We start from the raw sequence: 26,324 nt of genomic DNA, 5'->3' as shown, positions 1-26,324 counted from the left end.
GTGTGACAGTCGGAGTCCAGACCCCTAGGACCTACAGTCACGTCAGGTGGGTGTGGCAGACCACTTGCCATTCCAGCCTAAGGGGAAGACTGGATCCCCAGCACAAGCTAGCCAGAGACTGAGGGTACTGGTCAACTCTAGGTTAGATGAGAGATGTGGATGGAGGATAATTTCTGACAGCAACCATGAGCCTTTAAATTCATATATCCACGTACACATGCATGCATTCATACATGAATCCACACAAATGAAAAAGTATGCGTACGCACACACACACACAGGAAAACTGAAAAACAAAAACCAAAACCAAAAAGGAATGTAGATTTCAAGCCTCGCTCATTCACTGCAGATTTCCCTCCTCCACATCTGAATATAAGATCCTAGTCTCACAGCTTCTTCCCGTGGTGGGCCTCAGATTCCCCATACAGAGGATGGGGGGATGGGGAGGCTCTAAAATGGTGCCTCAGACTTACACGGGAACCACCCTGCAAGCCTGTCAATCAATGGAGGCAACAGAAGCAATGCAGGTAGAGCTGGCGTGTTGCTCAGTGGCGAAGCACTTGCTGTGAGGTGCTGGGTTCTATCCTCAGGCCCAAATTACTACAACTAGTCGCAATAATTATAAAGATGAGTAAAAGACCAACCTAGCTCCATGCCACAACCATGGCTGTCACAATTGATGACTGTACCCTTCCTTTGTATCCTTCTCAGCACAGGTGAGAATTTATGGTCTCCGGGTCAATTTTACTTACACACACACACACACACACACACACACACACACACACACACACTCTTTTTTGTGTGTGTGGTTTTTCAAGATAGGGTTTTTCTGTGTAACAATGCTGGCTGTCCTGGAACTCACTTTGTAGACCAGGCTGGCCTTGAACTCACTAAGATCTGCCTGCCTCTGCCTCCCAAGTGCTGGTATTAAAGGCGTGCGCCACTACTGCCCTGCTGGTAAGAAATTATGCTCAGTTTATGTTGTGCTGGGTGTGAAACCCAAAGCTTTGAGCAAGCTAGGAGAGTACTGTTCCAATTGAGCCATATCCCCAGCCCTATTCCTACCTACTTAATAAGCACCTAACCTAGCAGGCAGTTACCAAGGTTGGAAGCAGGACAGAACATGGAGGTACATCACAGAATCATGGAGGCCACAAGAGGAGAGAGTTAGAGGCTGGGAACCACAGAGGAACTCCAGGAGAAAAAGTTCAGGGACTGGGGGTGAAGGCTTGGTAGGTCAGTTGGACTTGCAGTGAAAGTAGATGGTGGAGATCATAAAACCCAAGGGTAGGTCATACATGGTGGCGCACACCTTAAATCCCAGCAGTCAGGGGGCAGAGGTGGATTTCTGCGAGTTCGAGGCCAGCCTGGTCTACATAGCGAGTTCCAGGCCAGCCAGGGCTACACAGTGAGACCCTGTCTCAAAACAATACAATACAAACTTCCCAGGGTAGGAGGCTAAAAACACAGATAAAGGTCAGGGATCAGAGGTCAAAGGAAGAGCTCTGGTGCCACAGGTCAAGGGTCAGGCTTACCTGGTCTCCTTGGCGGGCTATGATGGTGCCGGCTTTGGCATGATGTAGCAAGACTCTGCTGTTCAGTAGAGAGGGGTCCTGGGAAGGGAGGGGAGTTGAGATGGACCCAGTCAGGCATGTCCCCTGGCTCCCTCATACCCTGCCCCCTCCACACTCTGCCCACCTCAATCCTCATCAGCTTGGCTAGCTCTCTCTTCGCAGCCTCAAAGATGCTGCTCGTCTGGCGGCCCTGGTAGGGCCCAAAGGGACAGCCACCGGTGGCTGACTCATCTTCACAGTAGCTGTATTCACAGGCCCCGGCCGGCTGCTCCCGGAGCTCCTGAGTGGGGGTCTGTGTAAGGCAGGAGGACCTGTAACTTCCTGCGAGCCTCCCAATTGACCTTTCAAATGACTCACCCACTGGCCAAGGCCAGAGTTCTGAAAGGGGGGGCTGTGGTGAGACAGGAGTAAAGACAGGGCCTCACCCTAGCGGATGCTGTCTGAGGTCCCCCAGATGCCTCTTCTTGAAGGGAAACAGATATCCGGCCACGCTCATAGGCCATGTCAAAGTCAGAACGAGGGCCTCCTTGCAAGCCTATATGCATGGAGGAGAGGCAATAAAGCCAATATGCTGGGGTGGAGCTCAATGAAGTGTCTGCCTAGAGTGTGTAAGGTCCTGGTGTCCACCCTCAGGCACAAAGCTAATAAGTAAACAAATCAGTTAGTAACCATATCTATAACCAACCTTAATTCCATGCTAAAGCTGCAACCATGACAGACATGACTAATAGATAACCACACTTTACCCCTGAATCTTTCCTGACACAGTTGGCAGGAGAATGATCTTAGAACGTACCCACCAAAGTAAGAACCAAGGAAATAGGATCTATATGCCCATTTTGTAGGTAGGAAAACAAAATCAGGACTGAAAAGCGGCATGTCCTGGATTCAAATTTAGGCCCCTTGGACAGTCCTTTCCATACCATCCGCCCCTTACTCCCCCCCACCAGGCCTCCGAACCTGAGATGTCTACTGGCATGGAGATGCATCGGCTCAGCAGAGGGGCTGAGGGGGCTTCTAGGGATGTGGGCTTCACAGGATCCCCTGGGGAGACAAACGCTCAGGATCAATTTAAACCTGCAAAACCAGGCTCAGTGAGTAAGGGCTTGGGGCAGCAAGTTCTAGGCCCTGGACTCACAAGGTAGAAGAGAGAACTAACTCCTTCCTGCAAATTGTTCTCTGACCTCCACTGCTTGCTATGGCATGTGTGCACCCCCCGAAAATAAATACATATAAAAAAATACACAAAACTGAGGGACTGAAGAGCACAGAGGCCAGAGATGGGGCTGAATGGGCTCAAGTCCTTGGCTGGGAAGAGCTGTAAGGAGTAGCCCTGGTACCTGCTGGTCCAGGCAGTGGGGCTCCGGTGGGGTCAGGGGGCCGGCCAGAGGTCTCCTTTGAGGCATCCTCAGTACCTGAGGTGCTGACTACCCGTTTAGAGCCACGGACAGGGCTGGTGCGGGTTGGGAGGCCAGGGCTGGGGAACAGGCGTAGGGGCTGGATCTCCTGGGGTAGAGGAGAAGAGAGAAATTTACAGCATGTCTAGGTGTCCCCCAGTGTGTCCCCACATCCTCTTGTGCGTGCGTCCGACTCACATGGCTGAAGAGCTCATTGGTCAGACCCAGGTAATTGTGAAGCGCCAGGAAGGTGACTCTCTGTAGCCTCACCATGATGATCTGCAGGGGTGGGGGCAGGGAGCAGGAGAGGGGCGTGGTCAGGCGAGTGAGCAGTCAGCATCCGCAGCCTCCATGGAGGTCTGCTGCTCAGTAGTGATAAGCACCAAGTACGCCTATCCACCAAGCACTGGTGCCTGGGACAGGTGGGGCGGGGTGCTCTGCCACCCACGGAGGCCGTGAAGGGCCAGCTGACCTGCACCACTCGCACCAAACTCTCAGGGTACTTGGTGAAGACCGCGGAGAAGGCTTCCACCGGGAGTCTCAGCACTGTAGAGTCCCGGGCAGCCCTAGCTGACACAGTCCGCTGGGGATGCTGGTGACCCTGGGGAACACACACGTGGGAAGAAGAGGTAAAATCAAGACGTGTGAGGCCATACCGCTCCTTGCACCCTTCCTGGTGCCAGTGACCATGAGTACCATCAGAGCCAGTGAGGTGGGGCCTCCCACCTTTCTACCCCGCCCGGGACTGTCACTCACGGTGATGACGTCAAGGATGCTCAGGAGGCTGTTGACGCTGTCTCCAGGGACCACTTCCTTCACCACACACTCCTTCCCGTCCTGAGACACAGGGGCCACTGACCAGTGCCAGCCTCCTCCCAGTGGCTGCCACGCGATGTCACATCCAACTAACCGAATTCCTAACCTCCTAACCAGTTGTTTCCTGCATGTCACTCCCTGCCCATCTGTGTGAACCTCCCCAAATGGTCACTCTGATAGTTTTATAGCACTAGAATGAGAACTCAGAGCCCTGCACATACCAAGCGAGTACTCATCAGGGAGCACCTCACTGGAGGATTCTAGGAAGGGGCTCCACCACTGAGCCACGCCTGCTGTCCCTCACCAGGCAAAGGCTCTACCATTGAGCTCTACACTAAGCCACCATTAACCTGACTTCTGACTACACATCCCCCCAAAACAGTGTCTAACTCCAGGAGAAATGCCCAGCACCCACCCTCCCACAATGGCTCCCCGAGATCCACTCACAGGCCCTGGCAGACAGAGTTCCAGTAGTCCATCTTGAACCACGTAGATGCTGGCATCTGGCTGCCCAGGCCGGAAGACGTAGTCCCCCTGCCCAAGACGCTGGAAAACCATGTGCCGACAGAGCTCCAGGAAGAGCGGCTTCTCGAAGTGACCCAGCACCCTACAGGGGGCATCGAGGGAGGGATGGAGGAGGTCAAAGCAGCCACGGCTCTGCAGGAACCTCAGAACAGCCACACCCCAACACTTACCGAACATTCTTGAGCATGTAGAGCACCTCAGAGGGCAGATGGGAATTGGCCAGGTCGCCTTCTGTGAGGTCAGCCTCCAATACCGAAGGCGGGGGTTCCTTGCGCTGTAGGGTCGGAGTCTCCTTCTGGATACGCAAGATTCTGATGGGAGGAGGGGTTAGAGCGGTGGTTCTCAACCTTCCTAATGTGCAACCCTTTAAGACAGTTCCTCATGTCGTAGTGATCCCCCAACCGTAAAATTATTTTCATTGCTACTTCATGACTGCAATTTTGCTACTGGTATGAATTGCAATGGAAATGTCTGTGCTTTCTGGTGGTCTTAGGAGGCCCCTGTGAAAGGGCAGTGTGACCCCCCCAAGGGATTGCCACCCACAGTCTGAGAACTGCTGGCCCAGGTGCCCATTTACTCCTTCCCTCTGGTTTATGCAGAGCAGATTAAGCTCACTGCCCAGATCAGGCCCTCTACTCACTTTTTATCATTAAAGTTTTATTAGCACACTGCATGTTAATTCATTCATGTATTACTTATTACCTTCTCACTTCAAAGGCTGAGTTGAATAGCCTACATAGAGACTGTATATACCCCATAAAGCCTAAAATGTTTGCTATATATCCTTTTACAGAGTAAACAAATGGTGTCAACTTCAGAGACACCTCCCTTACTCCCCAACCCCATCATAGGGCTCTGGAATGGACCTTCTAGTTTCTCAGGAGTTTACTTTATTCATTCACAAATTCACACATATATCTAACATATTTTAATTATACCCTCCATTACCCTCCTTAACCTTCTCTTCTTTCTGCCAAACCCCTTCTTTTTTGGGAAGTCCCTTTCCTACTTTTGTGGGTGTCTTGTCTGCTTTTGTGGCCCACTGCTTTAATTAAGGGGTGCCTGCATGAGCATGAGTTGGGGGTTATTTACTTGAACAAAGGCAACTTCCCAGTGCCTACACCATTGAGGACTATGGCTCAGAGCAATCACTGATGGCCCATACCTCCTCAGGGAGGGGTGGAGACTCATGAACCCCTCCCTCTGGACTCTGTAGTGTCAATGACACACTCCTGATGGCAATCTGAGATCAGGCTGAAGGCAGAAAGAACACTGTATTTGTCACTGAAGTTTATAGAGTCCTGAAAGGGACTTGGACATGAGCATACTCTAAAGACCCCAGATGTAGACTTCTGTTCTCTGTAAAAACCCTTCAGGCTTGTTTTCTTTCTTTCTTTCTTTTTTTTCTTTTTCCCGGAAGCAGGGGGTCAGGGAGATGGCTCAGTTGATAGTACTTGTTGTACAAGCATGAGAGCATAAGTTTAATCCCCAACACCACTTAAGAAGTCAAGGAGGGCCGGGCATTGGTGGAGCACACCTTTAATCCCAGCACTCAGGAGGCAGAGGTAGGCAGATCTCTGTGAGTTCTAGACCAGCCTGGTCTCCAGAGCTAGTTCCAAGACAGCCTCCAAAACAATACAGAGAAACTCTGTCTCAAAAAACAAAACAAAACAAAACAAAAAACGAAGTCAAGGAGGATCATGCATCCATGTGCCCGAGATCTCGGGGTAGGTGGCAGCGGAGACAAGCAGATCTCTAGGCTACCTGGCCAGCAGTCTAGCCAAAGGCATGAGCTGCAAGTTCAGTGAGAGACCTGTCTCAAGGGAATAGGGCAGAGAGCAATCGGGCAGGACATCTGATGTTCCCCTCTGTCACCCTCACTTGGTACACACATCACACATACCTTTAATTAATTACTCAATTAATTAAAAAGAAAAGGCAGGGAAGCGAAAGAGAATGAAAGCAAGAAAACAAAGCAAAAGAATGAGGAAAATAAAAGGCCCATGAGAGAGCATCCTCTTAGGTCGTAATGAATGAACTCCACTATAGCTTTTCTGATGGAGACAGATGCCCGAGCTAGCCCTCTTCCAGTGTAGAGAATTCAGTTAGAGCCGTCTGCTAAGAACTTGGGGGAAACTCCTGTGAGTCACAGAGGCTGTGGGGCAGGCCCCTTTATTAGCACAACAGTCTTGAGATAGACCCTCTCATACGAGTTAAATTTAGTGATGCAGAGAAACCCAGATAGAACTCTTCTGTTTTGTTGGTATTTTTAGATAGTATCTCTCATGTAGCCCAAGCTGGCTCCAAACTTGGTTAAGGAGCCAGTGCTAACCTTGAACTGCCAATCTTACTGACTCCACCTCTTGTATATAGAGACAGCAGGTGTGCACCACACCATACCAGGCTCAGATAGAATTCTTCTATCAAGGAGATCTTACACAAGTCTTTCCCTGGCTCAGAGTTCTGAGATAATCATCCTGAACTCACAAAGACACCAGGGTAGATTCTTACCAGTATGTAGTTACCACAGACAATCCATGGTGCAGAAAAAATAGATACCTGCGTGTGTGTGTGTGTGTGTGTGTGTGTGTGTGTGTGTGTGTGTGTAGGCCAAAAGAGAACCTTTGCTCCTTAGATACTAGTCACCTTGTTTGTTTGAGACAGGGTCTCACAGTCTCACCAAGCAGGCCGTGTTGGCCAGTCAGGGAGACCCAGGGACCTGCCTGTGTCCACCTCCCCAGTGCTGAGATGACAAGTGAGCTACCATCTACCATACCCAGCCTGTTTTTTTTTCTTTTTTCTTTTTAATGTGGGTCCTAAGGATCACACATAGATACTGACGCTTGCAAGGCAAGTATTTTACCTACACAAGCCATCTCCTCCAGCCTGATCATAACAAACTAGACACAAACAGCCCTTCTACCAAAATCAGAGAAAGCCCTGTAATACCATGACTTGTCACAAAGTTCAAGGAGTCTCCCCCACCCCCAATTTTAAATACATCCTGAGAAAGACCTTCAGGTAGACCTCCTGGTGCAAGAAGATCCCAGAACCATTTCTCTGAAAGAGCCTTCTCAAAGACACTGACAAACCCTGAGATAACTTTCCTATGTTTCTTTTCTTTTCTCTCTCTCTCTCTCTCTCTCTCTCTCTCTCTCTCTCTCTCTCTCTCTCTCTCTCTCTCTCTCTCTCTTTTTTTGTTTTTTTGAGACAGGGTTTCTCTTTGTAGCCCTGGCTGTCCCAAACTCACTCTGTAGACCAGGCTGGCCTCCAACTCACAGAGATCCGCCTGCCTCTACCTCCCAAGTGCTGGGATTAAAGGCGTGCACACACCACCGCCTGACAGGTATTATTTTCTTAAAGATTATAGCTTATATTTGTTTATCTATTGTGTACGTATAGGTCAGAGGACAACTTGCATGACTCAGTTCTCTCCTTGCCCCATGGGGGTTCCGGGAATGGAGCTCATGTCTTCAGACTCGGCAGCAAGTGCCGTTACCCACTGTGCCATCTTGAAGGCAAACATAACGGGCACAGGCCTGTCGTTCCAGTTACTCACAAGGCTGAGACAGAGGATCACAAGGTCAAGGCCTGCCTGGGCTACAGAGAAAACTCAAGATAAACCTGGATAACTTGTTTTCAAACAAACAAACGAAAAAGTATAGGACTTGAGTTTGGCTCACTGGTAACCCAGTCTCTGAGTTTTATACTGTGCACCACAAAGCAAATTAAATAAGCTCAATAAAACCGAAAAGGAGGGCCAGCAAGACGGCTCGTGGGTAAAGGTACTTTCTGCCAAGCCTTATAACCTCAGTTCAATCCCTGGGATTCACATGGTAGAAGGAGACAACCAATTGTTATGCAGCTATGACATGTGCACTCCACATATAAACACATACATAATAAATAAACAAATTTTAAGTAATGAAAATTTTAAGTAAAGCAGGGGCTAGGGATATAGTTCAGTGGTAGAATGCTTGCTGCAAGAATAAATGAATGAAATGAATGAATGAGGATGTAGCTTAGTTGGTAGAGTGCTTGCCTGGCATGCACAAAGCCTTGAGTTTAGGTCCCTGAACCACATAAACCAGGCACGGTGACACATACCTACAATCCCAACACAAAGGAGAACCGGGAGTCAATGTTAGTCTTGACTGTATACAAAGTTCCAGGCCAGCCTGGGCTAAATGAGACCTTGTCCCAAAAACCACACCAAACCCAAGCAAACAAAACACACACACACACACACACACACACACACACACACACACACACACACACTACATAAGACAGCTCACAGGGGAAAAGAACTATCCAGGGTGAACAACACAGACAACTCAAGAGAGACTCTCTCCTAGAGAACAGAATCATGAAAAAGGCCCTCCAGCTAGCCACGCAAACTTCTGAGATAACTGCAATAAGACACCTTGAAGAAACTCTCTAGGCAAGACACCAGGTGTAGATACCTAAACATATGGCAGATAGCCTTCAGGGACAGGGGAACATTATTGAAACAAGTCTCAAGCCACAAGCGTGCCCACATCGTAAGCATCTTGTCTGGGTTAGCAGAACTCTGAGATAGTCCCTGCCAAGTGAGAACCTCGCGATGGCCCTCTGATGTGGGACATCCCAAGACAGTCCATACGTTTAAATAACTCTGAGGTACAGGGGTGAGTTGACCCCTGTCCAGCACTTGATATTATACCCAGTGGCAGCCTTACTTCTTGGCAATGTTAAGCATCTTCAGTTTCTTCTTCATGCGGGGCCGGGAAGTGGTGGAGACTGATGTGTCCACCAGGGAAGAAGTGGATTGTGATACCTGGGAGAATTAAGAATATGAGGTCAACTGGAGAAACAGGAAGGGCAGATCCAAGAGGATCTTAATAAAGGCAGAGGTGTTCACTAATAAGTGTAAATAGGAAAAGGGCCTGGTCTCTGTAGTCAGCCAGGCCAGCAGGAGGTCCTGGAACTCACCTTCCGCATAATCTTCCGGCCATAGAAAAGCACTTTGTCCCGCTTCCGGAACCGATACCTTGGGCCCTCCGGGGCTGGAGTTTCTGGGGGTAGGTGGGAGGGAAGGGAGGGAGCTTTGAGCTCTGCGAAGGCTCCAGCAAATTCCCCGCCCCGCAGCTTGGGCTCTCCGGGTATTGGAGCTCCCCCTCCATCCCTACAGCCTTCCCCCAGAGGGGCCCTTCGAATCCTCACTCTGCACCCGCAGCCTCCGCACCACCAAGAGGATGAGCACAGCGGTGACCAGCACCGCCACTCCGGCCCCGATCATCACGCCCAGCACCTGCGGAACGAACGGCACAGGCTGGGCACCGCATATCCGTCTCGCTAAGCCCTCCTCCAGGGCCTTTCGAATCACCTCTGCCCCGGAGGAGGTCGTGTTCAGCTCATGACTCGGTGTCCCCATCTGCAGAATGGGTCACTGCCGGTTCCCTTCCCACCCCCCCACGAGGGGGAGCGACGGACTCTTCCCTGAGGCTAGGTGTCCCGCGATGCATGCCGGGAAACGTAGTTTCGCCTGCACATACATTCTCGAAGAGAGAATCGCGCGGCGCACAGCAAGCCCGCCGGGAGTTGTAGTCCGGTGCACAAATTCCCCAACCCTTACCATTCCAGTTTGCAGTGGCGCCTCCATTGGTTGTTTCGGACTTGGTAGCAGGTCTGATAGCCTGCAGTCCTGGAAATCGAGGAGCAGAAGGGACCAGAGCGAGACGTCAATCAAGCCTACCCAGCTCGGCCCACAGGCTCTTCCCCCATCTCTTCTCACAAGCCACACCCCCTAGATACCTTTGGCCTGGATGACATCTCCATTCGCCGGGGTTGGGGTGGGACCGGCTAGAGAGGTTGCTGCTGGACAGAGGGATGGGGACGAATTGACCTCCCAGTCTGGATCTAGGGGTGAGACCAGCCCCCAGCTCTTTGTCTGACCCTCTTCACTTACACATAAGGCCGACCAGACTCCCCAACATATTCATCTGCACGCTATGGTAAACCGGTAGTGGTCCTGGCCCTCACAGTTACATGGCAGGTGGCTTAGGCCATGGTCTCTTCTGAAAGTGGTTCGTTCCTTCCTTAGCCTTGGCTTTCCGTAGGTCTGACTAGTCTTGATTAACCAACCCTTAGGCTGGACGCCCTCCTACACCCGGTAAAAACTTGATGTCCCATTCGAGGAAAAACCAGGACTCGACTCGTAAGCGACAATTGGACTCTGAGCTCCTGACTCAAGCCTGCCCTATCGAGGAATCTGGAAGCTGGGGCGTTGACTCTCTTGGAAAAAAGACCCCAAAGCCCTCGGGGTGGGATGAACTCCCAAAGTGTTATAAGCTTGCAGATTTAACTGTCACGAAACAGGAAAGCCACCGCGCGGAGCATCCCTGGGATTATTGGAATGATGCAGGAGGTGTAACCAGGGACGCCGGAATTAGGGTCGGGTAAGAGGGGGCGGCGCACTGGAAAGTTACTGAGAGATTTGGAGGTATTTAACTACTAACGAAAAGTCTAGGTGTTTCGGGGAGCACCTGAGCTTCCTGGAAGATACTGAGGGAAGATGGAATGCTACCGGGACTCTTCTGGGACGCTGGAGATTTTTTGATATCTTAGACTATTAATGGGAATTTAAGGGGATCGCAGAGCACTGAGATGTTACCTGGAAAATTGTTAAATCGACTAATCCCGTTCCGTACTCCAAGACGCACCTGGCTACCGAAGCGGAAACACCGGGGCAAGGAACTCAGGAATGGGGGTGGGGTGGGAGCATCAGAAAGTCGGGACCTACCCGGAATCAGAGGACAAATCGATTCGGGGCAAAGCTGAAGCTCTCTAACGGCCCTCGAAGGGACACCCTTGCTCGGTCGAAGGAAACTCGGATCACCCAGGAGCTGCAACCAGTGTCCACCCAGCGTTGGCCAACACCCCGAGTTTTCCGTCCGCAGCCGCAGACGCGGCACCTTTAAATTATTCCACTGCAGAGCACGCCCCAGCTCCGCCTCCCGCCATGCTTGGAAGGTCGCACTGCGCCAGCCATGCCAAGTGTGGCAGTCTCTTAAAGGAGCTGATTGTGGTGTGAGGGCTGCCCCTCCCACTACAAATTAAATCATCACATTTATGTTCCCTTTTATTTAACAGCCATCCTACATGCCCTCCCTTCCCCAGTGTCTAATTCGACCAGCCTGAGACATCACTAGGCCTGTCAGAAGCAATCTTTAAAAGCAAATTCTTTTTTTTTTTTAAGATTTATTTATTATGTATACAGTGTTCTGCCTGCATGTATGCCTGCAGGCCAGAAGAGGGCACCAGATCTCATTACAGATGGCTTTGAGCCACCATGTGGTTGCTGGGAATTGAACTCAGGACCTCTGGAAGAGCAGGTAGTGCTCTTGACCACTGAGCCCTCTCTCCAGCGTGCCCCTCCCCCTGAAAAGCAAATTCTAAAAATAAATAAGCTGGGGTCTCAGGAGTACAGGGGATAAAGTCTAGTGGTGATCATCTTGCAATCAGTTTACCAGCAGTGAATGGTCCTCTGGGGAGTCCCTGGAAGAGAGAAGTGGAAGGAAGCGGCATTGGATCTCTCCGGCACACGCTCCTTCCCCTAGGGTCTATCAATCCACAACCCAGTCCTGGGCTCCAACCTTCCACAGCAGCAGAGCAGGCTGCAAGCTGAGCCACTTCCGCGACGGAACTTGCCAGATGTGGGACTATCCTGGCACTGTTCAATGTAGATCTGGAGCTCACTCTTCTCTGTGCCAGTGCCTCCCGGGTGCTGGGGAGAGATGACCCCTGGGCATGAAAGCTGGTCCTGACCTCCAAAGCTCTTAAGGTCCAGTCAACTGGGTGTCCCACTTTTCTCTGATGTGACCACCCTGGGTCTCCCTTCTGGACCCCTGCCTTGTGGCTTGCTTCACTGTAGAACCCTTTCCCATTCCTGGATGTGGCCACAGGTCTCAGGTTTATTGGTTTAGTGCCCTCTACTGCAGACCAGGAGCCTAGACTGGGTACTTAGCAATCTCTCTTATGAGCTGAAACAAGGTAACTCAGGGGCCTGAACTACATCCAAGGGTGCTGCATGTGTATGATATCTGAGTGCTCCAGCAAGACTCAAGGTGGCTGCCTGGGGCCTGGGTGACAGTAATATACCTGTGGGCGGCTATAGATCATCCATGTGGGAAAGCCTGCCTACAGCTGCTACCAGTGACAATACGGGGCAGGGTCCCAGGAAAGTCTCCCCACGACTTCTGGACCACCACTACTGCTCCAAGCCCTTTCTGGCTGCCAGGTCTTTGGATCTACAAGTACATTCTCCCTTGGGCTCCCGTCTCTCCAATCTAGAAATCTTAAGTGATGAGGGAAATGCTCTAAGCAGCCATCTAGTCACAATGACTTTGAATACTTAGGTATATTTGTGTGTGTGTGTGTGTGTGTGTGTGTGTGTGTGTGTGTGTGTGTGTGTGTGTGTGTGTGTTTAGCTCCTGTGCCTTCTGGGGTGTTTTTAAAAAAAAGGCAGTTGTCCTGTAGGCTGTGGGAGGCTGACTGAGAGGACAAGAACACTTATGTAGGGTGGCAGGGACGCAGGATTCACACTCAGAAAACATGTCTTAAGGAGTGTGGAGTGCACTGGGTATCAAGTGATCACTGTCTATCTAGCGCTAATGGGGACTATGACCAGTACATGGGTTACTAGCCACCAGCAATAGGTATAATGGAAGCACAGAAGGTTCCAGAAGGACCCTGATGTAGGTGGGTATTAGGGTAGGTCTGGAAAAGCTTCTAAGCCTGGAGAAGTGATTGCAGAGCATTCAGGAAGCACTGGGTGAGGTAGTAAGCATCCACCTAGAAGCCCAGCACTCAGGTGGCAGAAGCAGAAGGACAGAAGTTCAAGGTCATCCTCCAAGGAAAGCTCTTAACAGGCCTGTAAGATGGTTCAGAGAGTAAATAAAAGTGTTTGCCTGCCAGGCGGTGGTGGCGCACGCCTTTAATCCCAGCACTCGGGAGGCAGAGGCAGGCGGATCTCTGTGAGTTCGAGGCCAGGCTGGACCGACAGCCTCCAAAACAATACAGAGAAACCCTGTTTCATAAAACCAAAAAAAAAAAAGTGTTTGCCACCAAACCTGATGACTCCACATGGTGGAAAGAGAGAACTGACTTCCACAAAATGTTCTCTGATCTCCAAACACTGTGTTGTGTACAACCCCACCCACCCCAAATAAGCAAGTGTTTAAAAGAGATCATACAGGAGAGGGAGGAGGCCCGTGGGATGGCTCAGGAGGTAAAAGCACTCAAGTCTGGGTCTATGATCCATGTGCTGAAAGTAGAGAACTAATTCCAGCAGGGTGTCCTCTCCCTCCACACATGTAACAAGATGTGTGTGCACGTGGATGCACACACACACACACACACACACACACACACACACACACACACACACACACACACACTAAAATGCACGTTTTGGTTCCCTGGCAGGACTGCAGGAAGCTGTCCTTTCCTGCCATCCAGCTGAATCAGCTGTGGTATGTTCCAGGTTTCTTTCAGAATGACCCCGACAACACCAACTACCCTTAAACCCAGTTCCAGCCCACTCTCTCCTTGAACTTCTTAAAGCCTCTGGGTCTTTCCTGCTCCACCTTCTGTGACCCCAGGACAACTCTGTGAAGCTCAGGGCTTAAAACGTTCAGGGAGGGCGAGGGAAACAGGGTTTCCAGGGAGGAGGTAAAGGCGGCTGACCTTGATGGTGTCATAGGCGCCGGTGATGAGAGCAATGAAGAGGCTCAGCACCATGTAGATGAAGAGGCTGATGAAGGAGTAGAGGTAGAGCTGGGAGAAGAGCCACACCAGGCTACTGCGACCCTGCTGGGCCTGCATGGCTGCGAATGTCACAAACATGTCGTCCCCGTTGATGAGCGAAAATAGACACTCGGAGACCATGGACAGCGAGCGGAACTGTAGGCAGACAGGTAGGGTAAGAGGATAGGTGTGGCCGGAGGTAGTCAGGCTCACCAGGGGTCAGCGGGCAGAATGACTGGCAACTGGGCCATCTGAGGGTCATATCAGAAAGTCACACCCAGGGACTGGTTCCTCAAGAGTCGAAGGGGCTGTTAGATGGAGTAACTCAAGTCCAGTCACCAGTGACCACAAGAATGACCAAGTCACAGGGCCAATGTCAGGATCATTGAGGGTCACAGGGCACAGAATACAAAACTGCTTCAAGGTGCAGGAGTGGCTCAGCTGGTAAAGCATGAGATCCCAAGTTTGATCCCCAGCATCTACATAAGAAGCCGGGCGTGGAAGTGTGTCTGTTACCCCAGCACCGGGGAGGTGCAGCCACGAGCATCCCTTGGCGCTCAGAGTCAGATCATTGATCCTGATCATAGGCTACAGGCCAATTAGACCCCATCTCAAAAGAAAAACCAAGGTGTGGCTGGGCATGACGACACATGCCTTTACTCCCAGCATTCTGGAGACAGAAGCATACATGTCTGGGAGTTTGAGGCCAGTTTGGTTTATATGGTGAGTTCCAGGACAGTCAGAGTTACACTGTGAGACCTTGTCTCCAAAACAAAACTATTGGGTGAATAACTTTTTAGAAATGACAGCAAAAGCTGACCTCTGGCTTCCCCATACATGTGCATACGCACACAGTACATGTACATATGCACTCACATACAGGAACACATTTACTTACACAAACAAAAAATAAATAAAACCTAAAAGTCTGTAGACCAGAGGTCAAGGTGGGTCTTTCAGGTCCTTTGGTCAACAACTAAGAGACCAGAGGTTGGGAGGGGTGTGGGAGCCTTGGGCCCTTTGAGGGTAGTTCACAAATACCCGCAGCACCCAGCAGCCCATATACCTTCACGTGGTAGGGTCCCAGGACAATCCAGCCACAGAAGCAATAGCCTAGGTAGATGACGGCCACACAGCAGCAGAAACGCATCACACTGGGCAGTGCCACACGGAGCGTGGCAATCAGGATCTGCAGAGGGGAAAGGGACCGCAGTGAAGGCAATGGCCACAACCTAACTAACCTCTCAGATGGAAGGGAGGACCTCACCAATGTGGCCAGAGGGGCTGCTGAGAGCTTAGATAGGGCAGGACCCACCTGGGAGGAGCCTAGGACATACCACAGCTGGACTCAGCTGGAAGGACAGGTATGGACAGGCTCCCGTGGTCCTGCCCAGGTACAAAGACGAGTGTGTCTGTGGTAGGTGGGTATAAGAAAGAGATTTGTGGTTTGGAGAGTGCCTAGTATGCACAGGGCCTTGAGTTTGACCCCTGGTACTACATAAAAGCAAGTGGAATGGCATACAGCTGTCATTCTACCACTTGGGAGGTGGAAAGCAGGAGGATCAGGTGCTCATTACCCTTAGCTATGCAGCAAGCCCAGCCTGGGCTACACAAGACCTTGTGTTAAAAAAATTTTTTTAAAGCTGGGCAGTAGTGGTGCAAGCCTGTAATCCCAGCACTCATGGAGGCAGAGGCAGGCAAATATCTTGAGTTCAAGGCCAACTTCTAAAATAGCCAGGGCTACATAGAGAAGCTCTGTCTTGAAACACCAAGAACTAAAACTAAAAAATAAGCTGGGTGGTGGTGGTGTTCACCTTTAATCCCAGAACTCTGTGAGTTCGAGGCTGCCTGATCTACAGAGAGTTCTAGGACAGCCAGGACTACACAGAGAAACCCTGCCTCAAAAAATTTAAAAAAATGAAGTAAATAAAGGAAGAATAAAGAGGCTTGTGGTGGGTCACAGATTGGCAGGAATTAGTGACTGCTCTGTGAGCTTGGGTTTGAGAGGCTTGGAGCAGATAATACCCGGGCAGCTCAGGGGCAGAGGACTCACGTTGTACTTGTGGAAAAAAGTCAGGTAGCGGATGACACCAACCCAGACGAGCAAAGTGGAGGTACCCAAGAGGATGCTGCAGACATCATAGCTGGCTAGGTTCTGTGGGAAGGAGTGAAGGATCAGCCCATGGGCATACACCACCTGGAGGGAAGTGGTCCCCAAACAGGCATAAAAAAAATGGAGACAGAGAGACACAGGGTCCCGAGATCAGGGCACTGGCAGGACTCATACCTTTGCCTCAATGCCGATCTTCATGACAGTCCCCGAGATGGTAAGCACATCACTGGTAACCAGCAGTATGTACCAGCCATTGACGAACTCCAGCCGTTCCCACAGGCTGATTTCCCGACCCCGCCGCCGCCATATGAATGCAACAAACTCCTATGGGAGGAGCCCAGGTGAGGGTCTGTCTAGAAACCACTAGGCCAACACCCCCACCACAGCCCCAGGGCTGGGCAAGGCGGGCACCAGCGCTCGTGACACCAGGGCCTCACGTTCTGCAGCAGGAAGCCACGTAGCAGTGAGCGGGCACACAACAAGAAAGACAGGGAGCAGGTGAGGATGACCACCACATCAAATAGAAGCCGGAAGCTGTTGTCTCCTGCAGGAAGGAGGGTTGTCCCATCAAAACTCACATGGGGCCATGAGAGGCTGGGGCTAGGGGCTGGACCAGGGGAGCAGTCCTGGAGGAGAAGGTGAGGGTGTGGGTACATCTGGTTTAGAGGGTTAGACTTAGAGGTTCCCTAGCATGGAGTGTCAAAATTCCTTATGAACACTGGCATGGAGCACACTTTTTTTGTAGTGCTAAGCCAAGTACTCTACCAGGATCTCATATATCCCAGGCTGACTTCAAACTTACTATGTAGCCAAGGTTGGTCTTGAATTCAGCCTCCAGAGTACTGGGATTACAGGAAAACTAATTAAAAAAATTTTTTTCAAAGCACTGAGAATTGAACATAGGGTCTCATATCTGCTAGGAATTACACTGCTACTAAGCTACATCTCATTTTGCTTTGTTTTATTTTGAGACAGGGTCTTGCGTAGCCCAGGGTTACTAGGACTTTACTACATAGACAAGGATGAACTTCAACTCCTAATCCTTGTGCTGTGAGTATAGGAAGATATTTACTTATGTATTTATCTGCAGTACTGGCGACTAAACCTAAGGCCTTGAGCATGCTAGGCAACCGTTGTACCGCCGGGCTACATCCCCAGCCATCACTTTACTCTCTGTTTTAAGGCTGCCTTTGAACTCGCTCTGTACCCAGTACCCCAAGCAGATTTTGACTCTGTGATCCTCCTCCATCAACCTCCTAAATAGCTGGGATCACAGGCCAGGCTCCTTGTAAAGGTCTTGACTGGGCCCAGGATACTCCCAGGCAGGAAAAGGCACGTGATCGACACCAGTGCTCACAGACAAGGCATGGAAGGTACTATAGGAGGCCCAGGAAACACTCGGGAGGAAGGGTAGCGTTGTTCTGGGGTGGTGAAGGGTCTGAGGGTAGGAGGATTTACCATGTCTGGAGACACTGGGGTGTTTACACTCCTGGATGTGGGTCTGGGTCTCCAAGCGGATAGGGATTCGCCCACTGTGCGCTTTATTGTCAAAGGTGATCTGAACAGGTAAGGGCAGAGTAAGCCTGAGCAGCCCCAAGCATCAACTCCCAGCCCCCATGACAGATGGTCCAGGTCCTAGGCTCTACCCCATCACTCTCACACCATGTTGCCCCTTAACCAGGGAGTCCGGAGGACCGCCCGCTGGCTCACCAGCACACTGAAGGTATAACAGTCTGGGATCTCATTGTTGATGAGGCTCTGCAGGTTAATTGTCTTCAGCTGGAAGTGGATGGTGACGTTGATCAGCCTATTAGGGGAGGCTTGGGTGAGCGGCAGGGGCGCAATGTCACTCCTATCCTGGGCTGACTTTGCAGCTACCAGGGGAAACAGCTGACTCAGCTGCCCATCGGGTCACTGTGTGGTGGCCTCACACCCCGCCGACTCCATGGAAGTGGCCTCAGATGGATGTCTGGACTTGACACCTCCACCCGCCCCACCTTCAGCTGGACCCTTGAGCCCCTCAGGAAATCAGCCCCCTCAAAAGGAAAGGGCAATACTTGTGGAATTTCAGCGTGAGGTTCTTGTAACTGATGCTGCTATCCAAGAGATCCAAGTCCTCACTGGGGATGTCGGGGGGTCTGTCAGGAGGGTCCACCTGGATACAGTCTGAAGACAGGTAGTCACAGAAAGAACTCAGGGAGCAGGGGAGGCCCAGGTCCTGAGTCTCCCAGAGTCTCCCACAGTCCTGTCAGGTTTTCGTCACTCTTTCATGCTTTATTGCTTTTTTCCAGCACTAGGGATCAAGCCTAGAATTTGTATGCTGGGCCAGAGTCCACCAGAGCTACACCTCCAGCCCTTCCCTTCACACCTAACCTTTTGCTGCCTCCACCCAAACCAGGGTGTGATCTACCTCATGCTCTGTAGTGACCACAGCATTCCACAGGCCCTCAAAAGCTTAGAGGGTAGAAGGTATTAAAAACAACGCCTGGCTCTTCCCGTGGCATGCACTCCACTAAGCATGCTGCACATGTCAAATTATGCAATCTGATCACACAGACGGATGGCTGACAAGGTCAGGGTTTTAGATCTTTCTTTCTGCTTCTCTATTTTCCTCCCCCCCCTCCCCGCCTTGCCTTTAGTCTCTGACTGGGGGATTCTAGGCAGGCTCTCTATTGCTGAGCTCTCTAGCCCAGAAGTCAGGTTTTAATCCTGGAAACCTAAACTCCCCAAAGTTAGACCTTGCCCTGGCTACTCACCAGTGACTACCCTTGGGTCAATGTCAAAGGTGTCATTGGCTGGGTCCACATGGCCACGGTGGTAGTACCGCTGGCAGAGAGCCAGAGCCGAGCCATTGGCCCAAGGGCCACCCCCACCACGGACATAGGCATACCGGCCCAGGGATATGTCAGGCAGTATCAGGTACTGTGGGTAGAGGAGAAGAGGGTCTATCAGGCCCACCTGTTCCGTATGGTACTCCCCTAACCTTCTCACACCTGCTCACTATACCTGGTCCACAGCATAGAAGATGGCTTGGTAGAGCTGTTCCCGTGTGTAGGCAGCAAAGGTGTCATCCGCCCCATCAGAGTAGCCCAGCAGGAAGAGATGTCGGAAGGCAATAGTGTTCTCTTCCCGGAATGTCACCACCAGCTGGTTGCTGAGCCCAAAGAGAATGAGCTGCCAAGAAGAAGCTAGAGGTTGGCCCTGAGAGTACAACTCAGGAAGGCCCAGGTAAAGGAAGAAGGAAAAGAGAATCCAAGATATGTCCCCTGGGCTGAGACAAGGCCCTGGCGGCACTGCAGAGGGGAGCCTGTAACTTGTTATTCAAAGATAACCTTGACCCCTGATCCCCCTGGATCTACCTCCCGTGTTGGGACGACAGTGTCCACCACACCCGGCTTATGCAGTACTGGGGATGAAACCTAGGGCTCCATGCGCACCAGGCAAACGTTCTACCAGTTGAAACACATTCCCAGTTGCTTTAGGGTTTCTATCGTGATGAAACACCATGACCAAAGCAACCTGGGGAGGAAAGGGTTTGCTTGGCTTACACTTCCACATCATAATCCCTCATTGATGAAAGTCAGGACAGGAGCTCAAACAGAGCAAGGACCTGGAGGCACGGGCTGACGCAGAGGCCATGGAGGGTGCTGCTTACTGACTTGCTCCCCATGGCTTGCTCAGCTGCTTTCTTGTAGAACCGAGGACCACCAGCCAAGGGAGGGAACCACCCACAGTGGGCTGGGCCCTCCCTCAATGATCATGAATTAAGAAAATGCTCAAGAGGCTTATTTACAACCAGATCTTACGATTGCCTTTTCTCAATTGGGGTTCCCTCCTATCCGCTGACTCTAGCTTGTGTCAAGTCATATAAAAACCAGCCTACATACTAGCTCCTTGTACTTTTCCTTTTCTGCCTTGAGTAACGCAGTCCTCTTCACTTCTCACTCCTGAAATTCCATGCTACACTCATCAAAGCATCCCCAATGCACAGCACAAGGTGGGTACTAGTACGTGAATGGTCAGCATATGTTTACTGATTGACAGGTAGTGTGCTAAACTCAAGCCTCCAAGATAGGTACCATTGGTCTACTTTGTGATCTATTTTTGCTGAGAGGAGATCAAGATAGCATCAGATTTGACTACCTAGAGCTCATCTACCCAGAGCTCAGCCACAGGGTGACTTCACACAATTCTTAACCTGTGTGAGCCTCAAGGGCATTTGGGTATACAGTGGAGGGAAGAGTGTGGCCATGTGGCCAGTGCTTCTGGGAAGCTACAAGGAGTTATTGAGCACAAATCTTAGACTCCTTCCTAACTGGTCAATACCCCTGTCATTGTCATGTGACAGCAAGGGGTCATTTTTTTTTTTTTTTTTTTTTTTTGGTTTTTACGAGACAGGGTTTCTCTGTATTGTTTTGGAGGCTATCGGTCCAGCCCGGCCTCGAACTCACAGAGATCCGCCTGCCTCTGCCTCCCGAGTGCTGGGATTAAAGGCGAGACAGGGTTTCTCTGTATTGTTTTGGAGGCTGTCCTGGAACTCGCTCGGTAGACCAGGCTTGGTCTTGAACTCACAGAGATCCTCTGCCTCTACCTCCCAGGTGCTGGGATTAAAGGCATGCGCCACCACCACCCAGCAGCAAGGGGTCTTTCTAAGACTAGAACAGTAGCAACGGTGGCATTTGGCAGAAACCCTGCCTGGCTGGTCTTACCTGCACAGTGACCACCAAGATCTTGACCACCTGTAGCATAAGCTTGCAGGGCTTACGACCTTTGGCCCGGAACTTGTCACAGGGGCTCATAAAGAAGTACTTGAGGCGTCGGCGAAGGTCTTCATCTTCTGGGGGTGTTGTTGGGGCTGGTGAAGTTCCCACCTGGGACCCATACCCAGGATTGGGGGTCAGCAGCCGCTCAGTCTCTAAAAGAATGGGAAAAGACAGTAGAAGATCAGGGATGGACAGTGCCCTCTGCTTCCTTTCCCACGAATCCTACAGGCAAGGACAGACACAGAAGAAAAAACGACAGCTTGGACCTGGAGGACGGCTCAGCAAGTAAGGTCTCTGTCATTAAGTCTGACAACCTGCATTTGGTCCTCTGAACCCACATGGTGGAAAGGAGAGAACCCAGAAACTCATGCACACACATACACAATAAGGAAGTGTCATAAAGAATATTTTAAGAAGAAAGAAAATCCAGGATTGGGATATAGCTCAGCTGGGAGAGGGCTTGCCTAGATGCATGAAGCTCTGAGTCTGATCCCACAGAAAAGAAATTGCGCACGGTGGTGCACATCTGAAACCCCAGCTCTCGGGAGCTAGACGCAGGAGGGTCAGGAGATCAAGTCCATCTCTGGCCACACAGTAAGTTTGAGGTCAGCTTGACCTACACAAGACCCTGGTAGGAAAGGAAGGGCAAGTGCAGAAGGGGAGCAGGCACAAACTCACAATTCCAACAATGGCAAGTTGAGGCAGGAGGATTACAAGTTCTAGGCCAGCACGGGCCACACAGTGAGAGAAAGAAAAAGGACCCTGGCATGCCACATGCCTACAATTCTAGCACTTGGGAGGTAGAAGGAGGATGAGGAGTTCAAGGTCCTTCTCAGTCTGGGATTCTGTCTCAAGGAGAAAGAAAGGGTTGGGGAGTGCAGTAGACAGTAAGATAGCTCAGAGAGTGAAGATGTTCGCTACCAAGCTTGACGATCTAAATTTAATCTCCTCAACCTCATCTTCCAAATGAAGCAACAATCACCCTCCATAAACTGAGAACTCAATCCTCAGACAGTCTTTATCTCAGAGCCTGGACTGAGGCTAGCCAGACAAATCCACCAGTCTTCTTGTGTGTTTGGGGGGGGGAAGGACCAGCTTGGGCTGGGCTGGCTTCTTGGAGGGTTTGGCAAGACCCACACGCTTATCCCAACTCTAGCCTACAAGTAATTAGCATAGAGCAGAGCCCACATTCCATTGTTCTCAGGACAAATGCCTCAAGAATAACCTTTGAACCCATTAAAAAGCAGCCCATCCCAGGCTACTAGTCTGGCCCTAACAATAATAAAGGTTGGTATGATTCATGTCTGTAAAGCCAGCACTCAGAGGCGAAAGTTCAAGGTTTGCCTGAACTACATACGGAAACACAGGCCAGCTTGGCTTAGAGTCTGACTCAGAAGAACCCCATACGGGCTGGCAAGGTGACTCACTAAGTAGGTAAAGGTGCTTGCTGCCAAGCCTGATGACCTGAGTTCAATCCCTGGGGCCCACAGGATGGAAGGAGAGGACCAACTCCTACAGGTTGTCCTCCGCAGTCAGCTAACTCACTTATCAGTCTTCAGGGGATCACACAGCCAAAAGTCAAATTACAGCCCCAGTCCACTTCCCCAACTCTTCCAGGAACTGGAAATTAAAACCATCTACCCCTAAGGCTGAGATCCTGAAACTGCTTTGAGAACCCTGCCAGATCCAGCAGGGAAAAGCCCATTCTTCCGTGCACAGCTAGGTCTGAGCATAGCTAGGTCACAGCCCGGTGCTCACACTGCAAGGCAAACACTTGGGAGCTGCAGGCAGGAGAGCTGTTGAGTTGCAGGCCTGTGTGGAAGAACCAACTCTGAACACAAGAACAAAATTCCCAGGTGGTAGCAACTGCTGGAGTCCCAGCCAGTCCTGGTACCTGGTAGCCTAGAATTGTCTCTAACAGCCTAGTCACCTCCACTGGAAGACCTTTCAGGTCTCGGTCGGTCTTTCTCATACTCTCTCTAAGGAAAAAAATGAAACAAAACAAATGAACAACAACAACAAACAGATGTAGCCTGGTGGTGGTGGTGGTGGCGCACGTCTTTAATCCCAGCACTCAGGAGGCAGAGGCAGGTGGATCTCTGTGAGTTTGAGGCCAGCCTGATCTATAGAGCTTCCAGGACAGCCAGGGCTACCCAGAGCAACCATGTCTTGAAAAACAAACAACAAACAGATATAGCCCAGGTGGCTTCAAACTCATTAGAATTGAAGATGGCCTTGCGGGGCGGTGGTGGCGCACGCCTTTAATCCCAGCACTCGGGAGGCAGAGGCAGGCGGATCTCTGTGAGTTCGAGGCCAGGCTGGACCAACAGTTTCCAAAACGATACAGAGAAACTCTGTCTCATAAAAACCAAAAAAAAAAAAAAAAGAATTGAAGATGGCCTTAAACTCTGATTCTCCTGCCTCCACTTCCCAAATGCTGGAATTACAGGCATGCCTCCGCTCCTTGGCTTTCACCCTCTACGTGACAAAGCCATGTAGATCCCCCCCCCTTTAAGACAGGGTGTCGTGCTCACTTTGGCAGCATATACTAAAATTGGAATGCTACAGAGAAGATTAGCATGCTCCTACACAAGGATGACATGCAAATTTGTGAGGCGTTTCATATTAAAAACAAAACAAAAAAGACAGGATGTCACTGGCTAGCTTGAACTCACAGAGATCTACCTGCCTTTGCCTCTTAGGCCTGAGTATTGGGATCAAAGGCATAAACAATCAGGCCTGATGAAAACAAATTATTCTATTTGTGGCGCTGGGGATGGGACTGCTTGTACATGCTATACAAGCACTCTATCTGTGAGCCATTCTTTCAGTCCTAAAGCTGCCAGGATGAAGCTGGCCCATGTACCACCTGTGGTTCCTCAGGTTTGAGCCTGGCTCCTCCCTGCTTTGTCTAGGCGAGCTTGTTTACAAGCTAGTAGGGAGGAAAGCCAGAGAGGCAGGCTGTAACTCCCTAGCTAAGAGCACAGCTAACCCATCCCAGGCACTACTGGCCAGGATTCCCACAGGAGCGTCTGCACCAGTACACAGTACAAGAGATTCCACCCCAGATTTCCCCATTACAGGCCTGGAATCATACAACTGTTCAGTTTAGGAAGGCAAGACTGCACAGGCTATGAGGAGCTGTAATTTGAATTAGTTCCCTAGACTCATGAAGGCCATCCTTTGACTCTCTTCCTGCCTGCATTTAGGGAACCCGAGCATTAGAATCTGGCTGTCAGAAGCAAGCTGCCTTGGAACTCATGTGAAAGTTACTGAGTTCCAGCAAACTGAGCAACTGGAACTTTGGCTACAGCTGGGGACACAGCTCAGTGGCAGTGTGCTTGCCTAGTAAGCACGGCCCTAGGTTCAATCCAGAAGGAGGAAGCAGAAGAGGAGGGGGAAGACTTGTTTAGGCCTGTAATCCCAGCGCTCAGAGGCTGAGGAAGGAGGATCGCACATTTAAGTCTGGTGTGATGGCGCACTCCTGTGACTCCAGCGGTCTGGAGGTAGAGGATGGAAGATGTCAGAGTTCCAGGCTACCGGGAAAGCCCGTCTTAAAACAGGTTCAAGTCTGGCCTACAGAATACATCACTGATCCCAAACGAATCAAAACAACCACTAACAAAATCCTTGGGTTTCAAATACTGTCCTAATGGGGATGCTGGCAGTGGGCCTGCTGCCTGCCTGGGCTCACAAACTCTGAGCAGAGACTAGGTTGGGGAGGGCAACAGTCATAGGTCATATACAACTTGGAAAGAAATGCTCCAGAATAGCAAAACCATCCATGGTGACACACTCGAAGAATCCCAGCACAATCGAGGTGGAGTTATCAGGAGTCCTGTTGTCTGAAGCTGGAGAAACATGTCCATCCACAGTTCAAGTTCTCCCGACTATCTGCCTCTCTCTAATAAGGCAACTAAGTTTCTACTGGCCTTCAGGATGACAAAAAAAAAAAAAATGTTCTCTGCCAGAGGTTTGAAAGGCTGGTGCCCACCCACTGCTCTAGAAACCATTTGTCCATGTCTCCTCCATAGTGCAGCTAAGAAGTCGGAGCAGACTTTAGGGGAGAAAACTGAGAGCTTAGTATCAGAGGTTGGGGAAGACAGTGTCTACCCACCACCCAATCCTAGGAGCTGTGCACTGCTTGAGACCAAGCGAAGCTGGCACCCATCTACTCCCTGGGTTTTGGGTACTAGGCAACTCTCCACCTGAAGTTAGAGATGCTGGTACCTACCCACCACCCGGGTTCCCAAGGGGACTCTGAAGAACTTCAGAACTGGAAACTGGGAGCCCATCGCTCAGGATCTATGAGCCTTCTGCCATTCTATCCCCCAGGGAGCAGATGAGAAGTCCGCACTGGACTTGACGAACGGGATGCTGGGCGCTCACCACCCAAGGTCGGGGATGTCGATGCGCACCCGCTGCCCAGGTTCTAGGAGGCATCTGTCAACCTCTCTCCCATAGGAACGCAGAGAAGTCCTCACTGAACTTCAGAACCTTAAGTTGGATGCTCCCCGCCCAAGGTCAGATATGTCAATAACCACCCGACACCCAGATTCTAGGATCTGTGGAAGCTCTCCGTCTAAGGTTGGAGATACTGGTGCCCACCCGCCGCCCAGGTTCCAGAAGCCGAACGCCCATTTCTCCCGCACTGGGCTTGAGGAGCGGAAGGTTGGGTGCTGGAAGGCTGGGTGCTAGCCGTCCGAGGTCGAGGAGCCGGGCGCGCCCTCCCGCCGCCCGCGCTCACCTGAGCCGCGCCGGCCCGCCGCGGTGGCCATGGCCGCACGGTGAGCGCGGGACGCGGGCGGGTCCCAGCGCGCGCCGCGGTCACTGCGGCCTCGCTCCCTCCCGGCGCCGCTTCAAACCCGGTCGCATCAGCTGACATGCGCTGCGGTCACGTGAGCAGGGAGCCTGAGCGGAACACGTGACGAATTCTGACCCAGCCTAGGGAGCCAGGGCAGAGCGTCTAAACCCCCCCCCCCGCAGTGCGCATGCGCCCCCTCCCACTGGTGACTCACGTGCAAAGAGCATTCGCGCGGTCCTAGCACCGACCTGGAAGACTAACAAAAAAGGTCTGGGAGGCATGCTAGCTGCTAGTGTGTGGTAGGGGGTGGTTCCGATCGGGCTCCGCGTCAACCTTGTTGCCCTCCATGGTGTCTGTGATGACCCTACGTCCTAAGCTGAGAGTATCATTTCCTCTACTCCCAGAAACCTTTTCTGTCTCCCATGCAGGCTACAAACTGTATTTCCTAAGCCAAATAGAAGCATTTTTCTAGCAGCCAAAAGACATCGGCCCTTTGTTCACTATTCCAACAGCCTCAGTCCTGCCTTTTCCTGCCAGCCT

The 26,324-nt window shown here is 51.1% G+C and overlaps 2 protein-coding genes and 1 non-coding gene across 14 annotated transcripts in view; 1 reads left to right on the top strand and 2 right to left on the bottom strand.

Moving 5' to 3' along the window:
* Positions 1-11,281, bottom strand: part of Pnpla6 (patatin like phospholipase domain containing 6) — a 32,130-nt gene extending 20,849 nt beyond the window's left edge. The window contains exons 1-16 of one of the 9 annotated variants that reach the window (XM_040731088.1): positions 11,100-11,281; positions 10,112-10,174; positions 9,933-10,001; positions 9,521-9,608; positions 9,290-9,372; positions 9,037-9,134; positions 4,486-4,626; positions 4,238-4,397; positions 3,731-3,811; positions 3,447-3,575; positions 3,173-3,253; positions 2,918-3,083; positions 2,538-2,621; positions 2,003-2,112; positions 1,702-1,857; positions 1,539-1,616 (exon numbers count right to left, since the gene is read on the bottom strand). In XM_040731088.1, the coding sequence (XP_040587022.1) occupies positions 1,539-1,616; positions 1,702-1,857; positions 2,003-2,112; positions 2,538-2,621; positions 2,918-3,083; positions 3,173-3,253; positions 3,447-3,575; positions 3,731-3,811; positions 4,238-4,397; positions 4,486-4,626; positions 9,037-9,134; positions 9,290-9,372; positions 9,521-9,608; positions 9,933-10,001; positions 10,112-10,135 (1,548 nt within the window). In that variant the 5' untranslated portion in view covers positions 10,136-10,174; positions 11,100-11,281. Of the gene's footprint in view, positions 1-1,538; positions 1,617-1,701; positions 1,870-2,002; positions 2,113-2,537; positions 2,622-2,917; positions 3,084-3,172; positions 3,254-3,446; positions 3,576-3,730; positions 3,812-4,237; positions 4,398-4,485; positions 4,627-9,036; positions 9,135-9,289; positions 9,373-9,520; positions 9,821-9,932; positions 10,002-10,111; positions 10,175-11,099 lie in introns of those variants that run through there. The other 8 variants (XM_040731087.1, XM_040731085.1, XM_040731086.1 and 5 more) reach the window with 8 other exon arrangements.
* A 306-nt stretch (positions 11,282-11,587) lies between these two features.
* On the bottom strand, positions 11,588-26,026 carry Mcoln1 (mucolipin TRP cation channel 1). Of its 4 annotated transcripts, none has more exons than XM_040731091.1 (15): positions 25,999-26,026; positions 20,927-21,132; positions 19,224-19,391; positions 18,974-19,139; positions 18,275-18,383; positions 17,928-18,024; positions 17,676-17,775; positions 16,655-16,761; positions 16,392-16,541; positions 16,158-16,259; positions 15,442-15,516; positions 15,171-15,293; positions 14,045-14,260; positions 11,953-12,083; positions 11,588-11,854 (listed from the first exon to the last, which is right to left on the bottom strand). In XM_040731091.1, exons 1-15 carry the CDS (start codon positions 26,009-26,011, stop codon positions 11,818-11,820), a joined length of 1,800 nt encoding a protein of 599 aa, XP_040587025.1. In that variant the 5' UTR covers positions 26,012-26,026; the 3' UTR covers positions 11,588-11,817. The 4 variants fall into 4 exon arrangements, with proteins under 4 accessions (XP_040587025.1, XP_040587026.1, XP_040587027.1 ...); XM_040731092.1 differs by lacking the exon at positions 25,999-26,026 and adding an exon at positions 25,728-25,867; XM_040731093.1 differs by lacking the exon at positions 15,442-15,516 and having other exon boundaries at positions 11,589-11,854.
* On the top strand, positions 23,509-23,610 carry LOC121134084. The gene has a single exon (XR_005871112.1). It is a non-coding gene; the product is annotated as a U6 spliceosomal RNA (small nuclear RNA).
* Positions 26,027-26,324: the final 298 nt, after the last annotated feature.

Source organism: Mesocricetus auratus, unplaced genomic scaffold (assembly GCF_017639785.1).
Source record: "Mesocricetus auratus isolate SY011 unplaced genomic scaffold, BCM_Maur_2.0 Super-Scaffold_100025, whole genome shotgun sequence".
Lineage (NCBI taxonomy): Eukaryota > Metazoa > Chordata > Mammalia > Rodentia > Cricetidae > Mesocricetus > Mesocricetus auratus.
Note: the sequence above shows the minus strand (reverse complement) of the source record. Positions and strands in the feature narration are given on the sequence as shown.